General features: G+C 52.1%; 2 protein-coding genes across 2 annotated transcripts; both read left to right on the top strand.

Annotated features, from left to right (window-relative positions):
• The first annotated feature begins 1,322 nt into the window (after positions 1-1,322).
• On the top strand, positions 1,323-18,382 carry LOC102155339 (IgGFc-binding protein-like). Its single transcript, XM_038525563.1, has 10 exons — positions 1,323-2,227; positions 6,063-6,618; positions 7,227-7,828; positions 9,558-10,146; positions 10,726-11,273; positions 12,418-12,940; positions 14,892-15,091; positions 15,258-15,399; positions 15,521-16,209; positions 17,729-18,382. The coding sequence occupies exons 1-10, from the start codon at positions 1,382-1,384 to the stop codon at positions 18,290-18,292; spliced, it is 5,259 nt and encodes a 1,752-aa protein (XP_038381491.1). The 5' UTR covers positions 1,323-1,381; the 3' UTR covers positions 18,293-18,382.
• On the top strand, positions 18,327-27,713 carry LOC102155044 (IgGFc-binding protein-like). The gene is made up of 7 exons (XM_038525562.1): positions 18,327-18,351; positions 18,625-19,232; positions 20,772-21,318; positions 21,577-21,776; positions 23,803-24,198; positions 27,127-27,416; positions 27,552-27,713. Exons 1-7 carry the CDS (start codon positions 18,327-18,329, stop codon positions 27,628-27,630), a joined length of 2,145 nt encoding a protein of 714 aa, XP_038381490.1. The 3' UTR covers positions 27,631-27,713.
• Positions 27,714-27,943: the final 230 nt, after the last annotated feature.

Here is a 27,943-nt window from a genome sequence, read left to right as displayed (position 1 = left end):
AAAAAAACAGTGGGAGACCAGGGAGATGAGAGAAAAGTGGGTATAGTCAGAGAGGCTAGGATTTCTTAGAAATGAAAACATGGACTTCAATTCGTTTATTAAAATTGGCTCACAGCTGGATTCTGGGGACAAAAGGCCTGGATTCAAATTCTACTATAAGCTGTGTGATCTTGGGCAAGCCATGTCATCTCTCTGAACCTCAACTTTCTCTTCTGCAAAGTGTGGATAATAATCTCAACAACTTCATAAGGCTGTTGGGACATTTTTAAAAAATGAGTTAATAGAAGGGTGCTTGGCACGCAGTAAATGCTATTATTAATTTTCAACATTTTTTTTTTTTTTTTTTTTAGATTTACTTCAGGCTAGGCCATTTCTAGGCACTGGAAATGCAACAAAGTACAACATAGAAACATTCCTATCCTAGAGAGCTGATACTTTAATTCATATTCTAATCTATCCCGAAAGTGTGTATTATGTTTTGATAGAAAATATGCAAACCCCTGGGATCCCTGGGTGGCTCAGGGATCCCTGGGTGGCTCAGCTGTTTAGCGCCTACCTTTGGCCCAGGGTGTCATCCTGGGGTCCCGGGATTGAGTCCCTTATTGGGCTCCCTCTGTGGAGTCTGCTTTTCCCTCTGCCTGTGTCTCTGACTCTCTCTCTGTGTCCATGAATAAATAAATAAAATCTTTAAAAAAAAAAGAAAATATGCAAACCCCTACAGAACAAAGTTACCTCTTAAAAGTTCATTTTTTAGGTGTCTAGCATCATATATCAACAGCTATGAAAAAAAGCTCCCTTCCCTGGGAAATGGGGAAGTTATATCCCCACAGAACACACACACACACACACACACACACACACACACACACACACATTCTTAAGGCTGCTTAACATGGCAAACTGGAAGTCCTCACTGGCCAAAATCAACCCACAGAAGTATTTAGACTTACTGGCTCACAGATTTTTTTTAAATCTTTTTTTTTTACTTTTTTATTTATTTATGATAGTCACACACAGAGAAAGAGAGAACAGATTTTTGAAATAACCAATATGGTGTCCTTAGAGTCTATGTTCTCCAGCTCATCACAGCCCTATTGTATACCCACACTGTGCTGACCATTTCTGTATTGTACTTCAGCCTCACCCTCTCTTTCTGATTATATGCTCCCACTTCATTTTAGATTGGGAACCATGCTAGCTTATGCACGTTGAGTCTCCAATGACCCTGGAGGCCTAGGGCTTGGAGGCAGGAAAGGGCTGAGACCAAATTCTAGGATCCAGTTCTGTTGCATCATTTCATCTCATCTCATCTCCAGATATTCTGACTAAGGAAGATTGGAACCCTTCCACAGAATCCTATCCCCTGCTAGAGTCTTCCCTGATGATGCTACTCCAGCTCCCAGGATCCTGTAAAGACCATGCATGTTCCAATGGGACCATGTGTCACCTTGTGAAGCACAAACCTGAGTGTGTAGCCAGCACCCAGGCCACCGAGATCATGTTCAGTCCCAAGACAATCTCTCTCAAGGACTCCAAAACAGCATCCATCTTCAGCTCTAAAACCATGGCAATGACCAAACCAGGATCAGAGAGCACACCTGAAGCAGAACCAGGGCTTGTAACTGTGGCCATAAATGAACATCAGCCTGAATCTATGGTTTTGATTAAACCAGAATCTGAACCTCTGGCTGTAAAAGAACCAATTCCTGAAACCCTGGTCGTGTCTGAACCAGCACCTGCATCTTTCACCCTGACAGTACCCATAGCTGAACCTGAATCTGAACCCAAGACCGTGTCTAACGCTAGGTCAGAAACCATCTCAGTGGTCAAGCTGGGGCTCCAGGTGGTGGCAGTGACTGAACCAGGCTTGGAGGCTGTGACTACCATGGCAAAGCAAGAATTTGAAACTGTGTCTGACTCCAAAATGGTGTCTGAGGCCAAATCAGAGACAGAGGAGGTCCCTACTAAGGGTCAGGGGAGCATCACAGGAGGTACCTGCTGGGCTTCCGGGCTACCATACATCTACACTTTTGATGGCTACTCTTTCCCTGTGCCTGGGGGCTGTACCTACATTCTGAGCCATTGCCCCCAGGCCCTCCCTGGTGGCCTTCCTGCCTTCCAGCTATGGATTGCCTGCTCTGGAGAGAGGCAGCCTATGCACTTTGTCACAATGCGCATCTTTGGAGTCACCATCACTGCTCTCAAGCATGAGTTTGGCTTTGTCCAGGTAAGAATCATTTTGTATGGAATCCTGGGAAACTGTATCCTTCTCTGTCCCTCATTTTTGTCAACTCTACAGTGGAGGCAATTATATAAGTCCACAATCCCTTATCCAGAATGCTTGGGGTCAGGTACATTTCAGATTTTGGAATTTCAAGTAGTCATATCATGCAAATGCTATATATTATATAATAATCCCAATAAATCCCAATAGGTGTTACACAATTATAGACATTAATACCTCTGCAGTGAAATGTCTGACTATTCACACTAAGTAGGATAAACTAAGACGATAAGTAGCCATACCATGAGTTCAGGTCAGCTTTTGCTGCCAATTATGTTCTTTTTTTTTTTTAAGATTTTATTTATTTATTTGACAGAGAGAGAGCGCAAGCAGGGGGAGCAGGAGAGGGAGAAGCAGGTTCCCTGCTGAGCAGAGACCCCCAATGAGGGGCTCAATCCCAGGACCCTGGGATCATGACTTGAGCCGAAGGCAGGTACTTAACCGACTGAGCCACCCAGGTGCCCTGCCAGTTATGTTTTAACGTCAAATACACAAAACATCTTAGTCTTCAGACCACTTTTGCATTTGGGGATTGCGGATAGGGGATTATGGGTCTCTAGCACCTATGCTAACAGCTTCCTGTGCAGTGGGAATGAGTTAACAGTGTAGAAAGCACTTGGAACAGAGTCCATCTCATCATGCTAAGTGTCATCTGAGGAGTGTTTGCCATGTTTATTGTCCCCTAACACTGACAACTAGAACCTCTAAATTCTGCAAGCTTTGGACTTATCCTAGGACCACGTGCAGCCACTAGTATGTCAAAAATTTCTCCTCGGGGAAGTTTTGGATGCATTACTCTGGAAGGTTGTAGGGACTAGAATATGTTTAATCAGAGTTGCTAGAGGGAGCAAACCTATGAGGTTATGGATATACTAACACACTCCTCAGCACCACTATGGAAAGACAATGGACTCCAGAACCTGATGGCCTGAGTTCAGATCCTAAGTTGACCACCTGTGATCTGTGTGACCTTAGGCAAATTATTTACACTCTCTTGGTCTTAGTGTCTTCATCTGTGAAATCAGGTTGATGAAAAGATTGAACTCATCAGACTGGAGTGAGGATCAAATAGGCTAATATATAGAAAGCTCAGAAGTATAAGATGCTAGGACCTGATGAATAAGCCCATGATGCCCCATACTCCCCTCCACACACCTCTTGGGAGCTCACCCTGCCACTGTGGAGTCATCGAGTCTTCCAAGTGCTCTTATGGCTCCCCAGCAACAGCACCCCAACCCATAGCACCTTTAAATTCTCAGGGCTCCAGATTTATACTCTTATCAAATGAACCCCTTTCTTCCAAGGACCCACCACTCCTGAGTTTCTTCATTGATTAAGAAATGTTTTATTGGGGATCCCTCGGTGGCTCAGTGGTTTAGTGCCTGCCTTTGGCCCAGGGTGCCATCCTGAAGTTCTGCATCAGGCTCCTGGCATGGAGCCTGCTTCTCCCTCTGCTTGTGTCTCTACCTCTCTCTCCCTCTCTATGTCTATCATGAATAAATTTTATTTTTTTATTTTTTATTTTTTTAAAGATTTTTATTTATTTATTTGTAGAGACAGAGAGAGAGAGAGAGAGAGAGCGAGAGGGAGAGAGGCAGAGACACAGGCAGAGAGCGACACAAGCAGGCTCCATGCAGGAAACCTGACACGGGAGGACTTGATCCCGGGTCTCCAGGACCATACCCCAGGCTGCAGGCGGCCCTAAACTGGGCCTAAACTGGGGGCTGCCCTATCATGAATAAATTAAAAAAAAAAAAAGAAATGTTTTATTAGTATATACCAGATCTTGCTTAAGGCCCTGAGGACACATCAATGACAGAGACAGACAAAATCCTTGTTTTCATGGTACTTATGCTCTAGTGGAGAGAGATCAGCAATAAATACAAATTATTATGTAGTGTGTTTGAAGGTGATACATGCTAAGGAGGAAAAAAATGGATCAAGAAAGTGGCATTGGGGGAGCACCTCAGTGGCTCAGTGGTTGAGTGTCTGCCTTTGGCTCAGGTTGTGATCCTGGGATACTGGGATCAAGCCCCACATCAGGCTCCCCATGGGGAGCCTGCTTCTCCCTCTGCTTATGTCTCTGCCTCTTTCTCTGTGTCTCTCATAAGTAAATAAATAAAATCTTAAAAAAAAAAAAAAAAAAAAAGGAAAGTGGCATCAAGATGTCTGAGAGTAGGGCAGCCTGGGTGGCTCAGCAGTTTAGCACCACTCTCAGCCCAGGGCAAAATCCTGGAGACCTGGGATCGAGTCCCATGTTAGGCTCCCTGCATGGCGCCTGCTTCTCCCTCTGCCTGTGTCTCTGCCTCTCTCTCTCTCTTTCTATCTCTCTCTCCGCCCCCTTTCTCTTGAATAAATAAATAAAATCTTTTAAAATACAGATGTCTGAGAGTATAGCTTTAAGTAAGAGGATCTCTCTGAGAAGATGAAACTTGAACAAAATTTTTTTTGAGCCAAGTTTTAAAGGAGGCGAGGGAGAGAGCCATGTGTACATCTGAGAGAAGAACATTCCAGGCAGCAGAACAGCCAATGCCTAAGGTGGGAATCTGACAGTCACTTTAGAGGAACATCAAGAAACCCAGGCTGAAGTGGAAAGATTCTGATACAGAGGAGAAGGAGAGACCATGGGGATCACATTGTGTATCACCATATGGGCTCTTGCAACAACTTTGTCTTTTATTCTGTATGAGGTGGAAGCCAAGGAAAGATTGTGTGCAGAGGAGGGATGAAATATCACATGAGTGTTAACAGGATCCCTGCGGCCGCTGTGTGGGGAACAGACTATGGGGCTTGTGAAGGATGCACCAGGAGACCAATGAGGAGGTTGCTGCAATTGTCCAGGCAGGAGATGATGGTTGGACCAGGGTAAAGATGGTGAATGAGAGTAAAAGTGGGTTGGTAACCTTGGTGGGTGGAGGCAGAAAAATGGAAATCATGGAGATATATGATCTAGAAGCTCTTGGTGGAGGCTCTTGGTAATTGGGGATAAGACACTGGGGTCCTAGCTGAAGGCTCTCCTATTAAGTAACTGGAGACTCCTCAGTAGACTTACTTACCTAGATTCCTGAGGGAAGTCTTTTTTTTTTTTAATATTTTTAAGTCAAGGATTTTTAAAAAATTTTTAAAATTTTTATTTATTTATGATAGTCACAGAGAGAGAGAGAGAGAGAGGCAGAGACAGAAGCAGGCTCCATGCACCGGGAGCCTGACGTGGGATTCGATCCTGGGTCTCCAGGATCGCGCCCTGGGCCAAGGCAGGCGCCAAACCGCTGCGCCACCCAGGGATCCCTCCTGAGGGAAGTCTTCTGAATTTTGCATGAGGTTGCATCTGGGTATTAGATATAAGACTCCTGGATAAATAAATAAATAAATAAATAAATAAATAAATAAATAAATAAATAAATAGACTCCTGGTTAGTCCACAGAGTGACCTTCCAACCAGAACAATGCCTGTGGAGAACATTCCCTGAGAAGAAATTTCAGACATGCCAGTAACTGCATGTGGTCCTAGGATATGCTCAAAACTCACAGAATTTGGAGGTTCCAGATGTCAGTGTTAGGGGACAATAAGCATAGCAAACCCTCCTCACATGAACCATAAGGTGGACTCTATTCTAGGTGCTTTTCCTATGTTAACTCATTCCCACCTTACAGCCCCAAAGCCCCCACTCCCTCCTATCCCCAAATCCAACCCCTTCAGCTTCCATCCTCCATCCCTCCTCAAATGCTCAGGAACGCACCCTTTCTGGTGACTCCTGCTCTTGGGTCCCCCCTGCAGGTGAACCAGCAGCGGCTTCGGCTGCCGGCGACGCTGCAGGACGGGAGGCTGCGGTTGTATTTCCGCAGCTCCGAACTGTGGGCAGAGGTAGGGCTGGAGCAGGAGCCGCCCGCGCTGCGCCTAGTGTACGACTGGCAGCACGCGCTGTCTCTGCAAGTGAGCGACGGCTACCGGGCGCGTGTGGCGGGCCTGTGCGGCAACTTCAACCGGGACCCGGCAGACGACGTGGACGGTCCCGACCCGCGCGCCTTCCTGCGCTCTTGGGCCCTGCAGCCGCCCGGTGCCCCGTGCCACGCCGTCTGGGCGGCTCCCTGCGCCCAGCCAGCGTCCCCACCAGCGACCCCGGGGCCCTGCGCCGTCCTGGCTGCTCTGAACGGGCCGTTTAGCCCCTGCCACAACGTGCTGCTGCCTGCGCCCTTCGAGACCAGCTGCAGGGCTTGGATCTGCCCCTTTGCCAACTACCGAGCCGCGCTTTGCTTGACCCTCCGGGTCTACGCGCGTACATGTCAGCGCCTGGGTGTCAGCATGGACTCCTGGAGATTCCAGACTGGCTGCCGTGAGTGAGCCTTAGATAGAAAAGGCTATGGGCTACTGGGGAAGGGGATTCTGGGACTCAGGGAGTGGCACTCCTTGATGCTAGAATTGATTCTTGGGGCAAGCATGCAGGGTCCCTTGGGTGGGGCTGCAGAGTACCCAGAGATGGGGTTCCTTGGGTCTGGGGATGGAGACATTCCACCTTAGGGGTAGGATGGATTTCTGGTTTCTAGGAGCTGGAACACATACCTCACTTAGGCCTTTAGGGCCTAGGGTGAAGGCTTCCAGGCCCTGGGGTCCAGAATTAGTTAATTCTAAAAGTCAGGATTTCTGGATTTGGTGGATGGAAAAGTCCTCTAGGTGACAAGCCCTTCAGGGTCTGTGTCCCAGGGCAGACTTTTATATTGTGGAAAGGGGACTTCTGGCTTCTGATGATAGAAACTTCTTTACTCTGTGAGATGGAAATTGCTGGAAAGCCTCCATCTAGGGATCCTGGGGATGACTCTTGGAAGCTGAGGGTGAGGAGGTCTCCCTTCCAGGGGTTGCTGAATATTTAGTCTCTGAAACCAGACTGGGAGGTCCTGATGTGAACACTGTCTCTCCTCCACCTTCCTCTCCCCCTGCCCCCAGCCATCGAGTGCCCCCAAAACAGCCACTATGAGCCATGTGGCTCCTCCTGCCCAGAGACATGCCTGGGTCCGTTGGGAGCACCGTGCCCACTGCCCTGTGGGGAAACCTGTGCCTGTGATGCTGGCTATGTTCACAGCGGCCCAGCCTGCGTCCTGCGGCACCCAGGTCCTGGTGGCTGTGGCTGCACACACCAGGGACGCCTGCTGGCACCGGGTGAGACTTTATGGGAGGGCGTGGGCTGCACCCGCCGCTGCCTCTGCCCAGCCTCAGGAGGGAGCGTGATCTGCACTGAAGCTGATTGCAGGCCAGGCAAGCGCTGTGTTCTGTCACATGGCCTGCGCACATGTTTGCCCTTGAGCGTGGCCACGTGCGTGGTGGCCGGAGGAGGCCACTACATCACCTTCGACGGGCGCCGTTTTCGCTTCCCTGGCTCTTGCATGTACCTGCTGAGCGGCCTTCCTTCTCCAGCACTGGTGCCGCAGGAGCTCACTGACTTCCGTGTGCTCCTGGGCACTGGTCCTGATGGCGTCCCGAGTAGCCTTGAAGTGCACATGTCTGGATGTCACCTGAGGTTGGACCCCAAGGAACCCGGTCGTGTCCTGGTGAGAACATCCCACCCCTACCCACACATGCACCCAGGGATCCCACCTTATGACCTCTGACCCAGAGTCCTCACCTCCTCACCTCAAGATTCCCAATCCTGATCCCAAGATTCCCCTAACCTCACTCTAGGGTCCTTCCTTGAGTTTTTGTCTATGATACTGGACCCTCAACCCAAGGCTCCTACCTCCTTCCTCTTGCTGCCTGATCTCTGACCCAGCCACTTAACTTTAACCCCCTAAAGCTAACCTCCAAATTAGAACTCAATCCTTAACTCATTATGATGAAACCCTAAGTCCAGAAGCCCCTTACTCACTCCACCATAGCTTCTTGTGGCAAAGGAAAAGAGCTTGTAGTGCTGTTGGAAAGGCTACATGGAAGGCACTCATTAGGTGCCAATATCATCACGCATATTGCACAAGAGTCCTCATCTGGAAAATTGGCATTGCCATTTTCCAGATGAGGAAACTGTGACTCAGAGAGGTGAGGCCATTTGCCCAAGGTCACACAGCAGAGCCGATATTTAAACCTTGGCATTTTGGCTCCAAGGTCTGTTATGCTGTCTCTGCAAATGGTCAAAAAAATATATGACCTCAACTACCTCCTTTGTGAAACATAATTCAGAGTCCCCAGTGACTCTGACACTGCTTCAATGTGGCAAATTTTCTCAACAAGGTAGAAAAGTCTGGGAAGAGACACTGGGAGAGTACCTATGGGACTGTGGGGACGAGTATTCACTGACCAGAGGACAGGACCCAGACACTGTCAGTTATTTTACATCAGAAGTTTGCCTTGGCAATATTTTTAATTTGTTACTGAATTACAATTTTTTTCTTTTGAGAGGATTGCATTGAATCTATAACTCAAAGTGGGGAGACTATTGAGTTTGCCAGTCCACCAACATGGTATATTTTTGCTTTTCTAAGTCTTTTATTTTATTTTTTATTTTATTGCATTTAAGTTCGATTAACTAACATACAGTGTATTATTAGTTTATTAGAAGTAGAGTTCGGTGGGGCAGCCCCGGTGGCTCAGCGGTTAGCACCGCCTTTGGTTTTTCAGGGCTGATCCTGGGGACCCGGGATCAAGTTCCACGTCAGGCTCCCTGCATGGAACCTGCTTCTCCCTCTGCCTGTCTCTCTCTCTCTCTGTGTGTGTGTCTCTCATGAATAAATAAATAAAATCTGAAAAAGAAGTTCGGGGGCAGCCTGGGTGGCTCAGCGGTTTAAGCACCTGCCTTCCGCCCAGGGTGTGATCCTGGAGTCCTGGGATCGAGTCCCACATCGGGCTCCCTACGTGGAGCCTGCTCCTCCCTCTGCCTGTGTCTCTGCTTCTCTCTCTCTCTATGTCTATCATGAATAAATAAATAAAATCATTTAAAAGAAAAAGAAACATGTAGGGTCCACTTAACCGTGGATTCTTTTAAAAAAAAAAAAAAGAAGTTCGGTGATTCATCAGTTGTATATAACATCCAGTGCTCATTACATCACATGCCCTTCTTAATGCCCATCACACATCCCTCGACCCCCATTGACAGTTCTCACCAAGTATTTGTTGGAAAAAGTATCAGCACCATGGACAGCATCCCAAGCGCACTTTCAGGTCATTGTAGACAGACCCTTCGTCCCTCAACAAGGTCTTCTGGAGGCCCTGCTCTTACCTAGAGCCATAGGCATCCTTGGTACTGATACTGAGCCTAGAGCCCCAGCCTGACATACCCTCTTCACACAGGTGAATGGAGACTGGGAGAATCTACCATTCCAGGCTATGAACAGCAGTATGCTCATCTTTCGCCGTGGCTGGGACACTGTGGTCAGCTGCCCATTTGGCTTGCGTGTGACCTATGCCCCTGGGATCCGAGTGGTACTGGATCTTCCAGCAGCATATATGGGCCATGTGATGGGGCTGTGTGGTGACTACAATGGGGATCCCATGGATGACCTCCAGGTGCCTGGAATTGTGCTGGGCACCAAGCTGCCTGAGGATGCATTGGCTTGGGCCTTCGGCCATAGCTATCTGGTGGGTTCCCCGACTGGGTGCCTGAATGCTGCTGACAAGATGCCGCCACTGCCACCATCCTGTGTCACCCTGCTAACCACCAGCACCCCAGCCCACTTTGCCAACATCTGTGACATCCTCTTGGATCCCCTGGGTCCCTTCCAGCTGTGCCATGAGATGCTGGCACCAGGCCCCTATGTCCAAGATTGCATGGTGGATGTATGCCTAGGCATTGGACCCTGTCCCATGCTAAGCCTCTACTGTGAAACTTGCCAGCTGCTGGGTGGCGAAGTCTTCCCCTGGCGGAAGTCGACTCTGTGCAGTGAGTGCCTAGGGCTTCAGTCCAGCCTCTCCATCTTTGCTCCTCTGGGAAACCTGGCCCCACTCCTGACTGAGGCTCAGCTCCTTGGCTGCTACCCGTCCCAGAGTGCTAGCTCATCCCTGCATAATGTATCCCTGAGACCCTGTACTTCCCACTGCACCAGCCTCCACCCATCCCTCCACTCCCCACCAAACCCTTAACCTTTCTTTTGCCCATCCTAAAGTGTCAGGCCTACTCTGACAGAAGGCCAGCCCCCAGCTCTCATCCTTCCATCTTCTCAGCCCTGATTATGGTCCAACCCTTCAGCGCTTACCTCTCAGGGACTCCGATCTGTTCATAGCCCAGCCCCCAAGCCCTTACCCATCCCAAGCCTTACAGATTAGCTATTCCTCAGATCCACTGTTAGCCACCTGGTCTGTTGCTATCTGAAGGTTCCTGCTGCTCTGCCCAGGTAGAGCTTTACCCCTGCAAGGCCCCAGATGCCACATCGGAGCCCCAGAGGCTGGGGGGGCGGGGGACGTGAGATTCCCAACAGCACATGCCTGCCTTGAAGTAATCCTCCATTCCTTGTTCCCGCAGGCCCGCTGTGCCCCGCACACTCCCACTATGCGCTGTGCGCTCCTGGTTGCTCAGCCACTTGCGCAGGGCTGAAGCCACCACCTGGCTGCGACAGCGGGCTCTGCCGAGAGGGTTGCGTGTGCGACCCAGGCTTTGTGCTGAGCGGCGCCATCTGCGTGGCCCCGGCTCAGTGCGGCTGCCTGAGTGCCGGACGCTACTTGGAACCCGGCGTGCCGCTGCCGCCCCCTTCCCCCACCACTGGCCGCTGCTGCCGCTGTCACCCTGGTGGCCGAGTGGCCTGCAAACCCTGCCGCGCAGCCCCAGGTGGCCCAGGCTTCTGCCTCGCCTCAGAGGGACTCTGTTACCGCACCTTCGACGGCACCACCTTCCACCTCCGGGGCACCTGCACCTACTCATTGGTGGGCACGAGCAGGCGACGCCTTCCGGGTGTGTGGCCCTTGGAGGTGGTGCTGGAGAAAGGCCCAGGGACGCCCAAACTCCGCAGCGTGCTGCTCCGCGTGCTTGGCCACCGCTTCCGCCTAGCCTTGGAGGACCAGGGGTACATCACGGTGAGCCCCCGCACTGGGGTCCGCCTCCTCTGGCTGCCTCATAGTCTCTGTTCCCTTAGGATGCCGCCTGATGCCCTCCTCTCTCCCCAGCCTCATTGCCACTCTCCTCCTCCTCCCTTCTCCACTTCCTCCCTCTCCTGCCCCTTCCCCTTTCTTTTTTTTTTTTTTAATTTTTATTTATTTATGATAGTCACAGAGAGAGAGAGAGAGAGAGAGAGAGAGAGAGAGAGAGAGGCAGAGACACAGGCAGAGGGAGAAGCAGGCTCCATGCACCAGGAGCCCGATGTGGGATTCGATCCTGGGTCTCCAGGATCGTGCCCTGGGCCAAAGGCAGGCGCCAAATCGCTGCGCCACCCAGGGATCCCTCCCCTTTCAATTCCTCTCTCAATAGTTGGGTCTGCGCCTCCGTGTTCCATGCGGCTCAAGCTCCCAGTCTCTCCCACTTCCCTCCTCTCTCTCTTCACTACCCACGCCATGCCCACCCCCCCCACCCCCATTGTCACCTCTGCCTTTCTCTCCTCTACCTGGATCTCCGTGGGCCCTCTCCTGCTCAGGATCTATCATTAGCTCTTCCCCAAGAGGCCCACTCAGCCTTCCCTGACCCCTGCTCCCTTCTTGGCTGACCCCCTCACTGGTGCCCCTGCCTCACCACTGCTTTTCCTCTCCAGGTCTCCCCCTTCTTTTCTCTCCCCCTCTCTCCTCCTCCTGTCCCCACATCCCCTCCCTCCTCTTAGCCGGCTCCACAGACCTCTGCTGCCTCCCATTCCCCAGGTCCGTGGATGCTCTCAGGTGTCTCTCCAGCCCCTGAGCCAGAGGTTTCCCCTCTACCGGGACTCCAGGCCCACCTCACCACTCTCCTTCCCCTCACTCTCCTTCCCCTGCCAAGTCTCCACACACCTCCCCAGATACCTACTCCCAGGCACTGCCTTCAACGCCCCTCGACTCCTCTCCTTCACCCCACGCCCCTCATCTCACCCCAGCAGTCCCAGTCCACTCTTCCCCTGTTTTGGCACACCACCTCTCTTCCCCTTGGCACACCCCCCCACCGCCGCTTCACCGCTCCCCCCACCCCCCAGTCTTCCCCCAGTTCTCTCCAGACCCGGACCTCCCCCCTCACTCTAGGCTGCCCCACCCCTGCCCGCAGGTGGACGGCGTGCGGCGCTCCCTGCCCTTCGCGCTGACCAGGGGCCGGGTGTGCGCCTTCGCGCGGGGCGCCTCGGTGGTGCTCGCCGTGCGGGGGGGCCCGCGCCTGCTTTTCGGGCCCGGCGGCCACCTGAGCGTGCAGCTGCCTGCGGCCTACCGCGGCCTCACGCGCGGCCTCTGTGGCAACTTCAACGGCGACGCCGCGGATGACCTGCAGCTGCCGAGCCTGGGGCCCTGCGCCGCACCAAGTCCCTGCCCCGGTTCGGGCTGTCCACCGGCCGCGGAGCACGCGGGCGCAGACGCAGCGGGGCGGGGCGCTTGCGGCCTCCTGCGGGAGCCCACCGGCCCCCTGGAGCCCTGCCACGCGCTCCTGCCGCCCGAGCCCTTCTTCCAGGCCTGCGTGGCCGACGTGGGCCGCGCCCGCGGGAACCGCAAAGCGCTCTGTGCCTCCCTGCAAGCCTACGTGGCTGCCTGCCAGACGGCTGGTGCGGATATGCAGCCCTGGAGGGCTCCCAGCTTTTGCCGTATGTGCCCCCTCCAGAGGGCTTTCAGAGCTGGCCCGGGGGTGAGGGGGGCCCGGGGCGGGGCACCTCGGTCTGGTCTTCACTCATAACACACGCGTTAGTTGAGGACCTACTATGTGTCGGGCCCACGCTAAAGATCCAGCATCAAACAGGACAGAGTCCTGCACACATTATGGTTGGGAAAACAGATTTGATTTTATCCCTTAGCTAACATTTACAAAGCACTCATTCAATATCAGGTGCTGTGTTAAAATTGTTCTCTCTGGACCAGCAGCATCGGCAGTACTCAGGGCTTGTTTACAATGCAAACTCTGGCCCTGTCCCAGACTTACTGAATCAAAAACTCTGGAGTTTTAACAAGCCCTGGGGGGAGACGTGGACCTAAGCTGGGTCTGAGAACCTGTTTTACCTGCTTTTAAGTCAGCTCACTCCATCTGTGAATTGCTCTAGGAGATAGGCACCACTGTCTGCCTCCTGTAATTGAGGACACTGAGGCACAGAGAATTTTCCAGATCTCACAGCCCATAGAGCAGAACTGGCCTTTCCACCTGGTTTCACCATCCTCTCTCTGATGCCCTATGCTATAATTTGTCTCCCAACAATAATGTAAAAATTGTTCCAGTAATAACATGAAAAGAACAGGTGACTTTACTGTGTATATGCTCGGTGCTAAGCCCTGAATTCTACCAACAGCCCCATTAGGCAAGAACATTTTGTGGATGAGGGAAACCAAGGCATAGATGGCTAAGGAATTTGCCCAGCATCACACACCTAGAAAATGACTTAGTAGCGGGCATCTGAATATTTGTTTATTTAACAAATTCTCATCAACTTCAAATTTCTCCGTCCACACGTATCCTCCAGATCCTCATGGACTCTCAGCCCCATCTTGACTTATCATTGTGGTGTCAGTATCTATCTCTCTCTGACCTCTTTCTGCCTCTAGTTTCAAATGATCCTGGAGGGAATCTGTAGGATTGTTCTTTACTTACAGACCCTCCCCCTCTGTCTGTCATGCTCATTTATCCAGCTCTGGCCCGACCAGCTGGTCATGGATATACAATGTGGCCACTGTATCAAGCAAGACTTTTAATGGCAATGTCAGAATCCTAGCTCAAACTGAAGAAAGAATGAAGGATCTGGAGCACATATAACTGCAAAGACTGAGGGTATTTCTATCCTCAGGCTTAGCTGGATTAAGAATTTTCAACTGTCCATTTTTCTCTTTCAAACCATCCATCTCATTCTTCCCTTCCATCCTCTCTCTCTGTTAGCTTTATTCTCAAGCAGATTCTCCTCTTGTGGTAGCAGCAAGGCTTTGGCAACTTCAGGCTGACAATTCAACCAGCATCAAAGCCTTTGCAAAAATGTAATACCCTTTTCCCAGCAAAACTCCCAGGGTCACTACCCACAGGCTTTGCCTGTCCAGTTATTGTGATCCAGAGGAGGGAAGAATGATCTGATTAGCCAGCCCTGGGTTCCGTACACATCCCTGGAACCTGGATGTGAAATCACCTCAGTCTACAAGTTGAAAGTAAGGATGGGTAGTTGCCAAAAAGCAAGTGGAGGTATTATTATTATTAGAAGGGTAGAGAGGGCAAGAAACGACATGTACCACCAGAATCCATCGACAGGTTCCTACAGACCCAAACAAGCAGGATAGGAGGTGGAATCATTTGGTGGTTCGAGTAATGGTCAACCCCTTCAGCAGGGTCTGGGATCGGGAGGGAACACCCCACAAAAGATAAAGAGCAGGGAAGCCGTGTTAGTCACATCTAGGATACATTAAAGTAGGTAGCACACTGCATGTATGCAGACACTGCTCAGTCACTGCTGGTTGTTTTTGCTGTTGTGATTAATCCAGAAGGGGGAGGTCTGCAATCTGCTGGTGCTGGGTAAGCGGAGAACACGCTCCTGGCTTGCCCGAGTCCGACAAGCCACCTCTCCACAGCCATGCGGTGCCCCCCCAACAGCCACTACAGCCTGTGTGTGAACCCCTGCCCTGCGGCCTGTCCTGGTGTTCAGGAGGTGGTGCAGCTCCCCACTCCCTGCGCCGAGGGCTGCGAGTGTGATGATGGATTCTTCCCGGCCGGGCGTGACTGCGTCCCTGTGGACCACTGTTCTTGCTTCCACAATGGCCAGTACTTCCCTGTGAGCATCCTCTTGGGTCCTTGTGAGAGCTTCATTTTTTCTTCTCTTCCTTCCACTTTGCCTCTGATTTCCATGCACTTCCTATATGGGTCTCCTCTCAGAACCTCTGGCTGCACCTCCCCTTCGATGCTATCTCACTTTTCACCCTCCCTTCCTTCCTCCACAGCCTGGCCAGACTCTCCTCCTCAAGAACTGCTCCTCCTCCTGTACCTGCCAACTAGGGGAGGGTGTGGCCTGTGTCCCCTTCAGCTGCCCTATGAAGGAGGTCTGTGGCATCACAGATGGAGTCCTAGGCTGTCGATTGCAAGGTGCCTAGGGCTGTGGTCTGAGGGGTCAGAGATTGGGGGCATGACTCCTAAGTCCTGGGAAGGAGAGGACTGGTGACCCAGACTCCTAAGACTCATAGGTGCCTGATCTCTCTCCCCACAGCCACCTTGGCCCCTGCCTTGAGCTCTGTGGCCTCACCACTGGTTTCTCCACCTTCCCCACCCCTCCCCAGCCCCAGCCCCCAGTGCCCAGAAAATTCCCACTTTGTTCCATGTGGCTCTGCATGTCCAGCCACATGTGCCAACCCCTCAGCCCCAGAGCACTGTAGCCACCCCTGTGCTCCTACTTGCCAGTGCCTACCTGGCCACCTGCTGCTAGAGGGCCAGTGTGTGCCCCATGCCCACTGCTTCTGCTTCCTGCACCAAGGCCGTGCTTTCTGGACAGATAACTGTACTCAGCAATGCCACTGCCCAACCCTTGGGGTCCTGGCGAGCAAGCTTCCCCAGTGTTGGCCTGACAAGTGCCATGGTCACTGCAAGGCCTCCACGGGTGGTTGGTACCATTGCCTGTTAGCCCAGCCCCCACCCAGGCCCACTGTCCTGGAGAAGTCACTGGTCTGCATTGCGACTGGAGACTTCCACTTCCATACATTTGGAGGAACCCACTATGAATTCCCTGGCTCCTGTGTCTACCGCTTAGTGGGTCTCTGTGGCACAGCCCATGCCAACCTTGAGCCCTTCAGCCTGGATTTGACCCCACTGCTGCGGCCACGTGGCTGGACCAAGGCCCTGACCCTCTTAGCCTGTGGCCTGAGGCTGGACATGAGTCCAAAAGATCTCAACCGCATCCAGGTAAGTTTTCAAAGGCTCCAGATCAACCTACTATTCCTTACCGTCCCCACTACCCACACGTAATGTGTAGTGACCCCTTTTCCTGCTGATGAACCTTTTATCGACCTTGACTGGTCCTCAAGAATGCCCTCCAATTTCCTGGTGGCCCATTGACTTGCCTGTTGACCCCTTCCCACAGACTCTCTATTTGAGACTCCTATTATCTTTGAGTCTCCTATTACCCTCTCATTAACCCTCCACTGAGTCCTCAGTTGGCTTCCTTTTAATCACCCTCAGCCCTGATGTTCCCATTGATCCTTCCTTTCTCCCCCATTGAATATCCCTGGAACCCATTCATTGCTTCTCCCCAACTGATCCTACAACTGTTATGTTGACTTGTCCATTAATCCTATTTACTGTCCTCTTGACCACCCCACACCCCACAGTTCTGTACTGAGCAAGCAATCAGTTGATCTTCCTACTAATCTACTGACTGGCCCATTAATGTCATTTATGTCTCTATGCATCTTCCCATTGAGCTCCCACGCCCTTCCAATTCTCCCATTGAGCTTCCTATTGCTATTGACTCCTCCATTGAATCTCAGGGCTTTCTATTAACCAAGTGAGCCTGTCTTTGACTCCTAGTCTCACCCACTGAGACTTCCTTAGGCTGTCCCATTAAAATTCATTGACACACCTTCTGATTCTACCCCCATTTCCCCACCTGCTGAATCTCCCCATTGCCACCCAAAGCCACCTAAGCATTTTTTTTTTTTTTTTTATTTATGAGAGACACACAGAGAGAGAGAGAGAGAGGCAGGGACACAGGCAGAGGGAGAAACAGGCTCCATGCAGGAAGCCTGATGCGGGACTTGATCCCAGGTCTCCAGGGTCACTCCCCGGGCTGAAGGCGGTGCTAAACTGCTGCGGCACCCAGGCTGCCCACACCTAAGCATTTTCTTGATCTTCAGTACTCCTTGTATTTGTCCATCCACTTCATCCAATTATCCTTCTTGATCCTCCCATTGATCCCTCACTGATTCCTCTCTACTGACTCCCTAGTTATTCTTTTTACCCTTCATTGGTCTCCCACTGACCCCTCATTGACTCTTATCTAATCACTCTACCGTTGACCTCCCCACCCCCATGGAATGAATCCTTCACTGACACTCCATTTACCCTCCACGGATGGTCACTGAATCCCCTTATGATTCCTTTTTTTTTTTAAATTTTTATTTATTTATGATAGTTACAGAGAGAGAGAGAGAGAGAGGCAGAGACATAGGCAGAGGGAGAAGCAGGCTCCATGCACCAGGAGCCGGATGTGGGATTCGATCCCGGGTCTCCAGGATCGCGCCCTGGGCCAAAGGCAGGCGCCAAACCGCTGCGCCACCCAGGGATCCCCTGATTCCTAATGACTATGCAGGTTAACCAATATTTCCCTTGATCCTTCTCTGATCCTTCATTAACATTTCCAAGAATTTCTACTGACAGCCACTACTTCTCCCGCTGTTCTCCCACCTGCATGCCCTCCCTGTAGGTGGATGGAATTCTGGAATCCCTGCCCTTCTTTCATGGCCGCTGCCTCCGAGCCTACTACCAAGGCCGCCAGCTCTGCATAGACACGGCCTTCGGCCTCTCACTGACCTACGATTGGGACAGCCTGGCTCTTGTAACACTGCCCAGGTCCTACGGACCCTACTTGTGTGGACTCTGTGGCCAACAGGGCCCGAGCAGCCCCACCGTGCAGGTGCCCGACACCTGGAAGGTGGCAGAAGTGCCGGGCTGTGGTCCAATCTGCGGCCCCCTTTGTCCCGGCCCGTGCCCCGGGGCCAGGCGCACTCGATTCGCTGGAGACGAGTACTGCGGCCTGCTGGCGGCGGCCGACGGCCCCTTCAGCCCATGCTACGCCGCGCTGGACCCGCTCCCGTTCATGGACAACTGCCTGGACGACGCGTGCCGCCACTACGGCGCTCGTCACATCGTCTGCCGAGCCCTGGCCGCCTTCGCTGTCGCCTGTCAGGCTCTGGGCGTGCACCTGCGCCCCTGGAGGACGCCTGACTTCTGTCGTGAGTGCGCGGGACTTCGCAGGGATAGCGGGTGAAGCTGGCAAGAGCTAGAATTTGGGACCCCAGGGGATGGAGGGGAGCGGGGGCGGGGGAGGCCCAACGGAGAAGTTCAGGCCTGGGGGGTGGCGCCAGGAGGAGGGGGTGGGGCTTGCAGGGGAGTCAGACGTGGAGGGCCTGCAGCCCAAGTAACGACACTCCTGGCTGGTGCCCGTCTCACTCTCTGTCCCCCTCTCTGTGCCCCACTACCTCACCTCGGGGTCCCATTCTCTGTCCCTCGTTGTCTCCCCGCCGTGTGGCTGCCCCGTCCGTCTGTTCCTCTCTCCCGGCTTGCCCCTTTGTCCCTCTGTCTGTCTGTCTCTCCCCGCAGCTTTGCGGTGTCCGCCGCACTCGCACTACGAGCTGTGCGGCCCGTGCTGCCCAGCCACGTGCGCGGGCAGAGACAGCTGCGCCGGCCGAGGCGCCCGGGGCAGCCGCTGCTGTGAGGGCTGCGCGTGCGACGCGGGCTTCGTGCTGAGCGGCGCCGCCTGCGTGCCCCTGGCCCGGTGCGGCTGCTTCCGCGGCGGCCGCTACCGAGCTCCGGGGGCCGCGTGGTACCCGGGGCCCGGCTGCGCTCGCCGCTGCCACTGCGGCGCGGGGGGCGCGGTGACGTGCGCGCCGCGGCCGTGCGGGCGCGGGCGGGTGTGCGGCCTGCGCGGGGGCGAGCGCCGCTGCCTGCCCGAGGGCCGAGGCGCCTGCGCACTCGCCGGGCCCGCGCACGTGCTCGCCTTCGACGGCCGCGTGCTGCCGCTGCCCCCGCTCCCGCGCGCGCCCTTCCGGCCGGAGCGCTGCGAGCAGGTGCTGGCGCGCGCTGCGAGCCGGGGGCCCTGTCGCTTCGGCGTAGTGGTGGCCCGCGACGGGGCCGGGCCGCTCAGTCTGCACCTCAACCTCTCCGGGCACCTCCTGCAGCTAGACCGCTCCCGCGTGGGCGTCATCACGGTACGCGCCCCCGGGCCCCGCCTCTTCCCCTGGAAGTGCCTCAGTTTCCCCCACCCAATGGAAAATGGGCGTGTCTGTCCCTCGAGCCTTAAGAGATGGTGCCAGTATGTGACCGGGTAGAAGCATTGCCGGGAACACAGCAGCGGCCCACTAAAGCGTAGCTGTTAGATACGCGTTCTCACCTCCTACCCGGGAGTGGGTAAAATCAGTCGTTCGGGAGGGATCATTGCGGTGAATTGTATGGAGGGTCTCTCCGAGGTCCAGGAAAGCCTTGAAGGATTTGATGGTGGGCAGGTCCTGGGCGAGCTCACATTCGTCCCAGGGAAACAGGTGGTAAGTAAATAAATGAGGACAATAAGTGGCACATCAGATGATGGGTTTAAGAACTACAAAGAAAAATAAAACAAGGAAGAGAGAGAATACAAAAACAGAATAGTGACGTTTAGAAATTTTTTTTAAGATTTTTATTTATCTATTCATGAGAGACAGAGAGAGAACGTGAAAGGCAGAGACACAGGCAGAGGAGAAGCAGGCTCCACGCAGGGAGCCTGAGGTGGGACTGGATCCCGCGTCTCCAGGATCAGGCCCTGGGCTGAAGACGGCGCTAAACTGCTGAGCCACCCGAGCTGCCCTAGAATTTTAAATAAGGAGGAAGAACCCACTGAGAAAGTAACATTTGAGTCAAGATCTGAAGGAGGCCATGTGGATATGCCATGTGGATATCTGGGAAGGAGTAAACCAGGCAGAGGGAACACAAAATGTAAAGGTCAGGGAAATGGGATGGTGCCTGGTGTGTTGGAGGAACAGGTGGTCAGTGTAGCTTTGTGCTAGGTGAGCGAGTAAGAGAGGGGTTGAGGAGGAGATGGTGACCTCAGAAAGGTGATGGGGCCTAATCGATCACTAGGGCCTTATAGGGTGGGCTGTGGTGAAAACTTAGGCAAAGCAGATGCAGGGAAATCAGGAGTGCAGTGAGATTCAGCAGCTAATAGTAGAGAGAGGCTTAAAAAGCAGTGTGGTGAGACTTCATGGGAAGATACAGCCAGAGAAAGGGCCCTGGGATTTATGTGGTGCTTATTATGATGCTGGCACTGTTCTGAGCACTACGTGTACGATCTCATTTAATCTTTATAGCAACTATAGCAACTGTATTAGTCAGCTAATGCTGCATAGCAAACAAACAACAACAACAAAAAACAAAACCCAAAAACTTACCCCAACCAGCTTTCTCAGTCACATGTCTATGAGTTGACTGGCATTTGGGTGACCTTGGCGCAGGTCATAAGCACTTATCTTATGCTGAGTATTGTTCTAAGCACTTTTTGTTCATTCATTTAATTCTCCCAACGACCCTATGAAGTAGGTACTTTTATCCTCTCATTTTACAAACGGAGAAACTGAAGTTCAGAGAGGCAAAGTTCCTCCACCCAACTCTCACAGCTCATTTGTGGAACAGCTGGGAGGGATATCCAGGTTACTGGGAGACATGGGAGCAGGCTCAGCCTTCATAGCCCCGATCCTGATCCCTTTCCTCCTCCACAGGTGGATGGTGAACACTGCCGGCTGCCCTGGGTACTGCCAGGGGGCAAGGCCTGGGCCACATTGGAGGGCCGCCATGTGGTGGTACACACAGCCTGCGGACTACATCTTATGTATGACTGGGGCAGCCAGGTGCACCTAACTGTGCCTTCCACCTTCCACGGCCAGCTGGTGGGGATCTGTGGGGCCTTTGGTGGCAAAGATGGCCCCCTTGACCCCCCTCTAGACAAAAGATCTTGGTTCAAGGGCCTCATCACTAACCCCTGCCCACTGCCCCAGCCCAATCTTGACTTTACCATCAGCTGCCCCACGCAACCTCCGCAGATCTACAATGCCCCCAAACTGTGTAGACTTCTACAGGCACCAGATGGTCCCTTTGGCCGCTGCCTGGACCATATCAGCCCTAAGCCTTTCCTCAGGATATGTCTGCAAAATATATGTCATACCCATGGCCAGCACCTGGGTCTCTGTGATGCCCTCACAGCCTATACTGCAGCCTGTCAGGAAGCTGGCATCCCTGTGAAGCTCTGGAGGGGCCCCAAGCTTTGCCGTGAGTGCTCTGGCTGGGTCTGGAATGCATTTGGGGCAGGTTGCAGGCCCCTTATGGGGATCAGAGAAGTCCTGACATAGATGGAATTTGTTAAGTAGAGTATGTGGGGAAGGGCAGCCAAGGGAAAGAGAACTGTAACTGCAAATGAGTGAAGATTGGAAAATACCAAAGGGAAGCTAGCCTGACTGGGGCAAGAGGCAACAGGATTGGAGAGGGAAACTCAAATCCTAAGCACTGGCCTTTGCCATTCACCTGCAGCCCTGACTTGTCCACCCCGAAGCCACTACAGCATCTGTGCACGGACCTGCGATGGGGGCTGTGTCCAGCCTACCAGCCCCGCTCACTGTTCTACCCAGTGCTATGAGGGTTGTGAGTGTGCCCCTGGACTCATTTTTGATGGCAGAGACTGTGTGTCTCAGGACCGCTGTGGCTGCTTTTACAGTGGACGCTACATCCCTGTAAGAGAGGTCCCCAGGCATGGGCGGATGGGTGCAGAGTTTCCCATAGCTTGTCATAAAATGTTCCCTGGACCACACTGTATCAGTCAGCATTTGCAGTTGTAAATGATGCCAAATATCTTAAATACAACAAAGATATATCTACTTTTAATTGCTTAAATTTGAGGCCTTCAGGCATGGCTGGATCCAGGGACTTAAATGATATCACTAAGACCCAAGTTTCTTCCTGTCTTTCATCCCTGTCTTTTTCCTTTTTCTCTATTAAGTAGGCTGTGGGTCCAAATGCTCTAACAGAGGCTCAAAATTACAGTGGCTTAAACTCGATAGAAACTTATTTCTCTCTCAAGAACAGTCCAAGAATAACCAGGTTGGCTCCTCCAAGTCAGGGACACAGGCTCCTTCTATCATGTGGTTCTGCCTCCCCTATCGTATTGAGATTACCTGCTTCCCACCACATCTACATTCAAGCAAAATGGCCAGGAAAAAAGGGGACAGGGAGGTCAGGCCTCCTCTCTTTAAGGGGATAACCCACAAGTAGCATACACATCCCATTGGTCAGAATTTCACAGAAGGACACCATCTGGTTGAAGCCAGAGGGTAGGTATACCATCCAGCAAACCCCACAGACTAAAAGTGGGGCTAGTTCCCAAAAGAAAGCAGAGGCTTGAGGATCTCTGGGTAGCTCAGTGGTTTGGTGCCTGCCTTTGGCCCAGGACGCGATCCTGGAGTCCCGGGATCGAGTCCCACGTCGGTCTCCCAGCATGGAGCCTGCTTCTTTCTCCCTCTGTCTCTGTCTCTCTCTTTATGTCTATCATGAAGAAATAAATAAATCTTAAAAAAAAAAAAAAAAAAAAGCAGAGGCTTTTACCAGAAGACCATGGTTGGACCCTCAGCAGGCAAAGCATTCCCTTCAAGGTTTGGAGCTCTTGGAGTCCAGTCAGAAGTAAAGGAAGGACCTCCAGGATGACTGACATAGTTGTCTTAGAGATTAGGGGCCACTGGATAGGAAAAAACATGAACGTTTAAACCCCAGACCGGGATCCCTGGGTGGCACAGTGGTTTGGCGCCTGCCTTTGGCCCAGGGCGCGATCCTGGAGACCCTGGATCGAATCCCACATCGGGCTCCTGGTGCATGGAGCCTGCTTCTCCCTCTGCCTATGTCTCTGTCTCTCTCTCTCTCTTTCTGTGTGTGACTATCATAAATAAATAAAAAATTAAAAAAAATAAACCCCAGACCAACCCTGGAAATGAAGAGATGCCCACACCGGGAGGAACAGGGCATAAGACCTGATACATCTGCCATTGCATGTCCGCTCCACACCAGCACTGACACTAGCCACTTATCAGAATTTGCAGAGAGCTCCGTAAGGCTTTTCACACACCAGTGAAAGGCAGGGGGGTTGTCCTAGAATAAAAGAGACTAAAAAATCACAATAGTCAAATGAAGTACACAAAGCTCGATTAGATCCTAATTCCAAAAGTACAGTTAATAGATATTTGGAGAGACAATTGGAGAAACTCATCAAACTTTTTTACTTGTGCCTATCTCATAGAGGAAAAAAGACCTCAATGGATTTTTTTATTTGTATTTTCTTATTAGATGTTGAGCATCTTTTCAAATGCCTAAGAAACATTTGTATCCCTTTTTTAAAAATTAACTTTCTGAATAGCCTCTGCCCATGTTTTTTAAGATTTTATTTATTCATGAAAGACATACAGAGAGAGGCAAAGACATAGGCAGAAGGAGAAGCAGACCCTCTGCAGGGAGCCCTATGTGGGACTCAATCCCAGGACCTTGGGATCATACTCTGAGGTGAAGGCAGACATTCAACCACTGAGCCAACTCAGGCATCCCTGTCCATGTTTTTATATAGATTTATCAGGTTTTTTTCTTTTTGATTTCTGGGAACTCTTTATATATTAGGGAACTTAGTATTTCATGATGTGTTTTACACATGTGTTTTGTGGATTGTTGATATTCATAATGGTTTTTTGAATCTGATTTTGAGTCTGTCTGTCTCTGCAGGTGGGGGATGCACTGGTCCTGCCTGGCTGCCAGGAACGCTGTATGTGCTTGCGTGGTCAAGGCCTCCAGTGCCAGCCCTTTTCCTGCCCACAGGGCACAGGCTGCATTCTGGATGGCGGTGTGCGGTGCTGTGAGGCTGGGGAGGGTGCTACATGCCGCCTAGAGCTGGGGGGCCTCTTTACCACCTTTGATGGCTTCAGTGGGCTCACACCCATGCCTGTTATGTCCTCTGCCTATGAGCTAGCCACATTGGTGGGTTCCAGGCCTGAGGATCCCGACTGGTTCCATGTCATTGTTGACTTCCTGCCCTGTCCTGGCTGTACTGCTCTCAAACCACGAGTGATTGTTGGCTTCAGGGATGGCTGTGCAGCTGTGGGAACCAATCAGGAAATATGGGTAAGGGACTTCCTTAATTCTATCAAGACTCTTTTGTAACCCGGCTGATCCCTGGGGCCTTTTGATCCTTCATTGGTCTTCCATAACCTTTTATCATAGAACTCTCCCATCACCCTGATCTCACATTGACCTCCATTTGGCTATATGTGCCATGACTCTCTAGACCCCACATAAACCTCACCCTGGACTTCCCAGGACCCACTGACTCCACCCTGACTCAAGTCCTGCTGAACTCCTGGGAACTACTGACTGAGTGATCAGAGCTCTAATAGGGGAAGCCCAGACAGAGGTATCAGGGCTGGAATGGGGGAAGCACAGGTAAACAGTGGAAGCCCAGAGGAGGTACCCTCAGTTTAGGAGACCACTGAAGGCTTTTGGAGAAGGTGACAAATGAGTGGAAACCTGATGTTAGGCTGGGGAAGAGAGCAGGGAGGAGTGTTGCAGAACAAGGCCAGAGAAAAGGAGGGACCATATTTGGGGAATGGTGGTAAAAAATCAACTACTGGGATCCCTGGGTGGCGTAGCGGTTTGGCGCCTGCCTTTGGCCCAGGGCGCGGTCCTGGAGACCTGGGATCGAATCCCACATCAGGCTCCCGGTGCATGGAGCCTGCTTCTCCCTCTGCCTGTGTCTCTGCCTCTCTCTCTCTCTCTGTGACTATCATAAATAAATTAATTAATTAAAAAAATCAACTACTAAGTTTATTATATTTTTTTAAGATTTGAGAGAGAAAGTGAGTGAGAGAGAGCAAGAGCTGTAGGGAGGGGTGGGGGGAGCAGACTCCCCACTGAGTAGGAAGCCCTATGCTGGGCTCAGTCCCAGGAGCCTGGGATCATGACCTGTGCTGAAAGCACTTAACCAACTGAGCCACCCAGGACCCCCAACTATTGAGTTTCAAATAGCCCACTAAATGTCCCTGGGCTTAGGGCTAAGGAGGTTGTTAGTAACTTAAGATCACATCAGGGGGGCAGCTCCTGGATTGCAGGTTTGAGGAATACCAGGAATACACACCTCTCTTGATGAGTTATACATACAAACTCCCCTTGCCAAACAGATGAGACTAGAGATAAGCCAGGAAGAGGCAGAGGGCAGAGCTATCTTAGAACTGATTTACCACTATGATGTTGTTATGGGAGAAACTGAGGGATGTTTAGGTGTGATGGGAAGAAGCCAGATAAGGAGAGGTTGGAAATCCAGCAGAGAGAGATGCCCAAGTGGAGAACCCCTGGCTCTCCAAAGGAACAAGGAAGCAGGAGAGCAGCAGAATTGGAATCTGGGCAAATGGTTAGTGCTTATAAGAGGAAATCGAACCTGAAACCCCATGCTGAGAAACAGAATACAGCTGTGTGGTGGAGGCTAAATGTAAGAGTGGGAGGATGATCCAGGAAGAGAACTGGGATATCTGCCATAAGCTGGCAAGTAAGCTAAGCCAGAGCCTTTGGTTAAAGGGTCAAGGACTCCGTGTGTCTCCTAAACTTCTAAGGTAACTATGGGCAAGTGACTCAGCCTCTCTATACCTCAGTTTGCGCAACCACAGAAAGTGCCAAGAATAGTACTCACCACCTAGGGTAGCTGTGAGGATTCCTGCAAAGTGTGTGGCATCTACTAAGGGTTCAGTAAATAGAAGCTGTCTTTAGGGCATCTGGCTGGCTCAGTCAGAAGAACTTGAAACTCTTGAACTTGGGGTCATGAGTTTGAGCCCCACGTTGAGTGTAGAGATTACTTAAAAGTAAATAAACTTAAAATTTTAAAGCTGCGATTGTTCCTGCAGCCACTTTTATGTTATTAATGGAGAGACAGTACATATAGTAGAATGGTTAAGACCACAGGTCATGAAATCACTCCTTTGGTTCAAAACTGGCTCTGCCACTTACCAGCTATGTGAACCTAGGCAAACTGCGGTACTTCTCCGGGTCTCAGTTTCCTAATCAGTAAAAGGCAAGGGGCATATAGGCATATAGTACCGATACACCTTGTCAAAGTGTTAGTGAGAATTTAATATAGTTTAAATAATTTAATATCGGCCAGCCTCGGTGGCGCAGCGGCTTAGCGCCCCCTGCAGCCCGGGGTGTGATCCTGGAGACCCGGGATGGAGTCCCACGTCGGGCTTCCTGCGTGGAGCCTGCTTCCCTCTGCCTCTCTCTCTCTCTCTCTGAATAAATAGTTAAAAAAAATCTTTAAAAATATTTTTAAAAATAAATATCAATTACAGAAAATAATAAAAATTAGGTGACAATATATTAAAATATCTATTGCATCACATACTGCAATATACTGTCACACATTATCTTTTTTTTTTTTTTTTAATTTATTTATTCATTTGAGACCCAGAGAGAGAGAGAGAGAGAGGCAGAGACACAGGCAGAGGGAGAAGCAGGCTCCATGCACCGGAAGCCCGACGTGGGATTCGATCCCGGGTCTCCAGGATCGCGCCCTGGGCCAAAGGCAGGCGCCAAACCGCTGCGCCACCCAGGGATCCCTACTGTCACACATTATCTTATAAATAACCAAATATTTGTTTACTTGGAATAGTGCCTGGCACACAGTATATGTAAACAGTTGTTAGACTGTGAAGACACAGGTGAGAGAGATGAGACAAGTTCCAGAGGCTTTTTGTTCTCTAAAGCTCCCTTTTAGGAAAGAGTTTATTATGGAAAATCTCAAGCATCGAAAGAGAAGAGAGAGGGGTGTTATGAAACGCTGTTACAGTTACAAATATTTTGCCATGTTTGCTTTCATCTTTTCCTCCCACTCTTTTTTGCTTTGTTCGCGCTGGAGGGTTTTAAAGCAAATCCCAGACCTTATTCCTCTAGCGAAGACCTGGATGAGCGTTTGTGATAGAGACGCGCAGCAGGATTCACCGCGGCTTCGGAGCCGCAGCCTGGGACTCAAGCCCTAATCCCCGCCCCTGATCCGCCTCCCCTCTGCAGGTGAACGGGCGACCCGCGCGGCTCCCAGCCCAAGTGTGCGCGGGCGTGGTCGCACGCTGGGCTGAGGGCTCCCGGGTTGTCATCGAGCGGCCCCCCACGCTGCGGGTGCTGGTGGGGCCCGAGGGTGCCGTGGCCTTACGGGCCTCTCCCGCGCTGCGAGGACGCCTCCGGGCGGCCTGCGGGGACTACAACGGAGTTGCAGCCGACGACCTGATGCTCCCAGGACGACTCCGGGGTGCCAGCCTAATCGACGTGTTCCAGGCGTGCCGGGCTCCGGGCTTCAACAACTGGTGAGGACCCTCCGTTCTCCTGCCCGGGTACCTGGCTCACATCGGCAGAGGGCGCGATCCACGTAACTCCCTGCGCCCCACGCTGCCTCGGGGCACTTGGGGGCTCACACCCTCGCTCTGGTGGTCTTCCCACAGCGCCGAGAAGCTGGTTACTCCAGCCGTGACCCAACACTTCACCGGCCGACGCCGTCCCTCTGAACGTCCCCATGGCTAGGACCTCCCGACGCACACCTGCCCTGGCGATGGGAACCCACGGACCTTCCCGAGATTGTTTGAATAAATAACTTAACGACCAAACCTGCTTGTGCCTGTATCTTCCCAGTGGCCCCCCCCCCCCCCGCGCCCCGGGGACGCAAAGTCCCAACCTCTAGTTCCCCGTCTCCCAGGGTCCGGGAGTGAGGTCGGGATCCTGGTCCCTTCCGACCCAAAATCTGACCCCAGCGCCTCGCCCCGCTCCCCCTCCGCGCAGTCGGCTCAAGGACACGGACTCCCCGCGGGGCAGGCCTGGGAACCAGCAGCCCCGCCCC

This window comes from Canis lupus, chromosome 1 (assembly GCF_011100685.1).
Source record: "Canis lupus familiaris isolate Mischka breed German Shepherd chromosome 1, alternate assembly UU_Cfam_GSD_1.0, whole genome shotgun sequence".
Lineage (NCBI taxonomy): Eukaryota > Metazoa > Chordata > Mammalia > Carnivora > Canidae > Canis > Canis lupus.
This window is presented reverse-complemented; position numbering and strand designations above follow the sequence as displayed.

Excerpts from the sequence above, each read along its gene's own strand:
- LOC102155339 (XM_038525563.1), top strand. The coding sequence starts at position 1,382 with ATGATGCTACTCCAGCTCCCAGGATCCTGTAAAGACCATGCATGTTCC. Across the intron at positions 11,274-12,417 it reads AGGACCAGGGGTACATCACG|GTGGACGGCGTGCGGCGCTC; the intron begins GTGAGCCCCCGC and ends CCCTGCCCGCAG. Across the intron at positions 16,210-17,728 it reads AAGATCTCAACCGCATCCAG|GTGGATGGAATTCTGGAATC; the intron begins GTAAGTTTTCAA and ends CCCTCCCTGTAG.
- LOC102155044 (XM_038525562.1), top strand. The coding sequence starts at position 18,327 with ATGGAGGGGAGCGGGGGCGGGGGAG. Across the intron at positions 18,352-18,624 it reads GGGGAGCGGGGGCGGGGGAG|CTTTGCGGTGTCCGCCGCAC; the intron begins GCCCAACGGAGA and ends CTCTCCCCGCAG. Across the intron at positions 27,417-27,551 it reads GCTCCGGGCTTCAACAACTG|CGCCGAGAAGCTGGTTACTC; the intron begins GTGAGGACCCTC and ends GTCTTCCCACAG.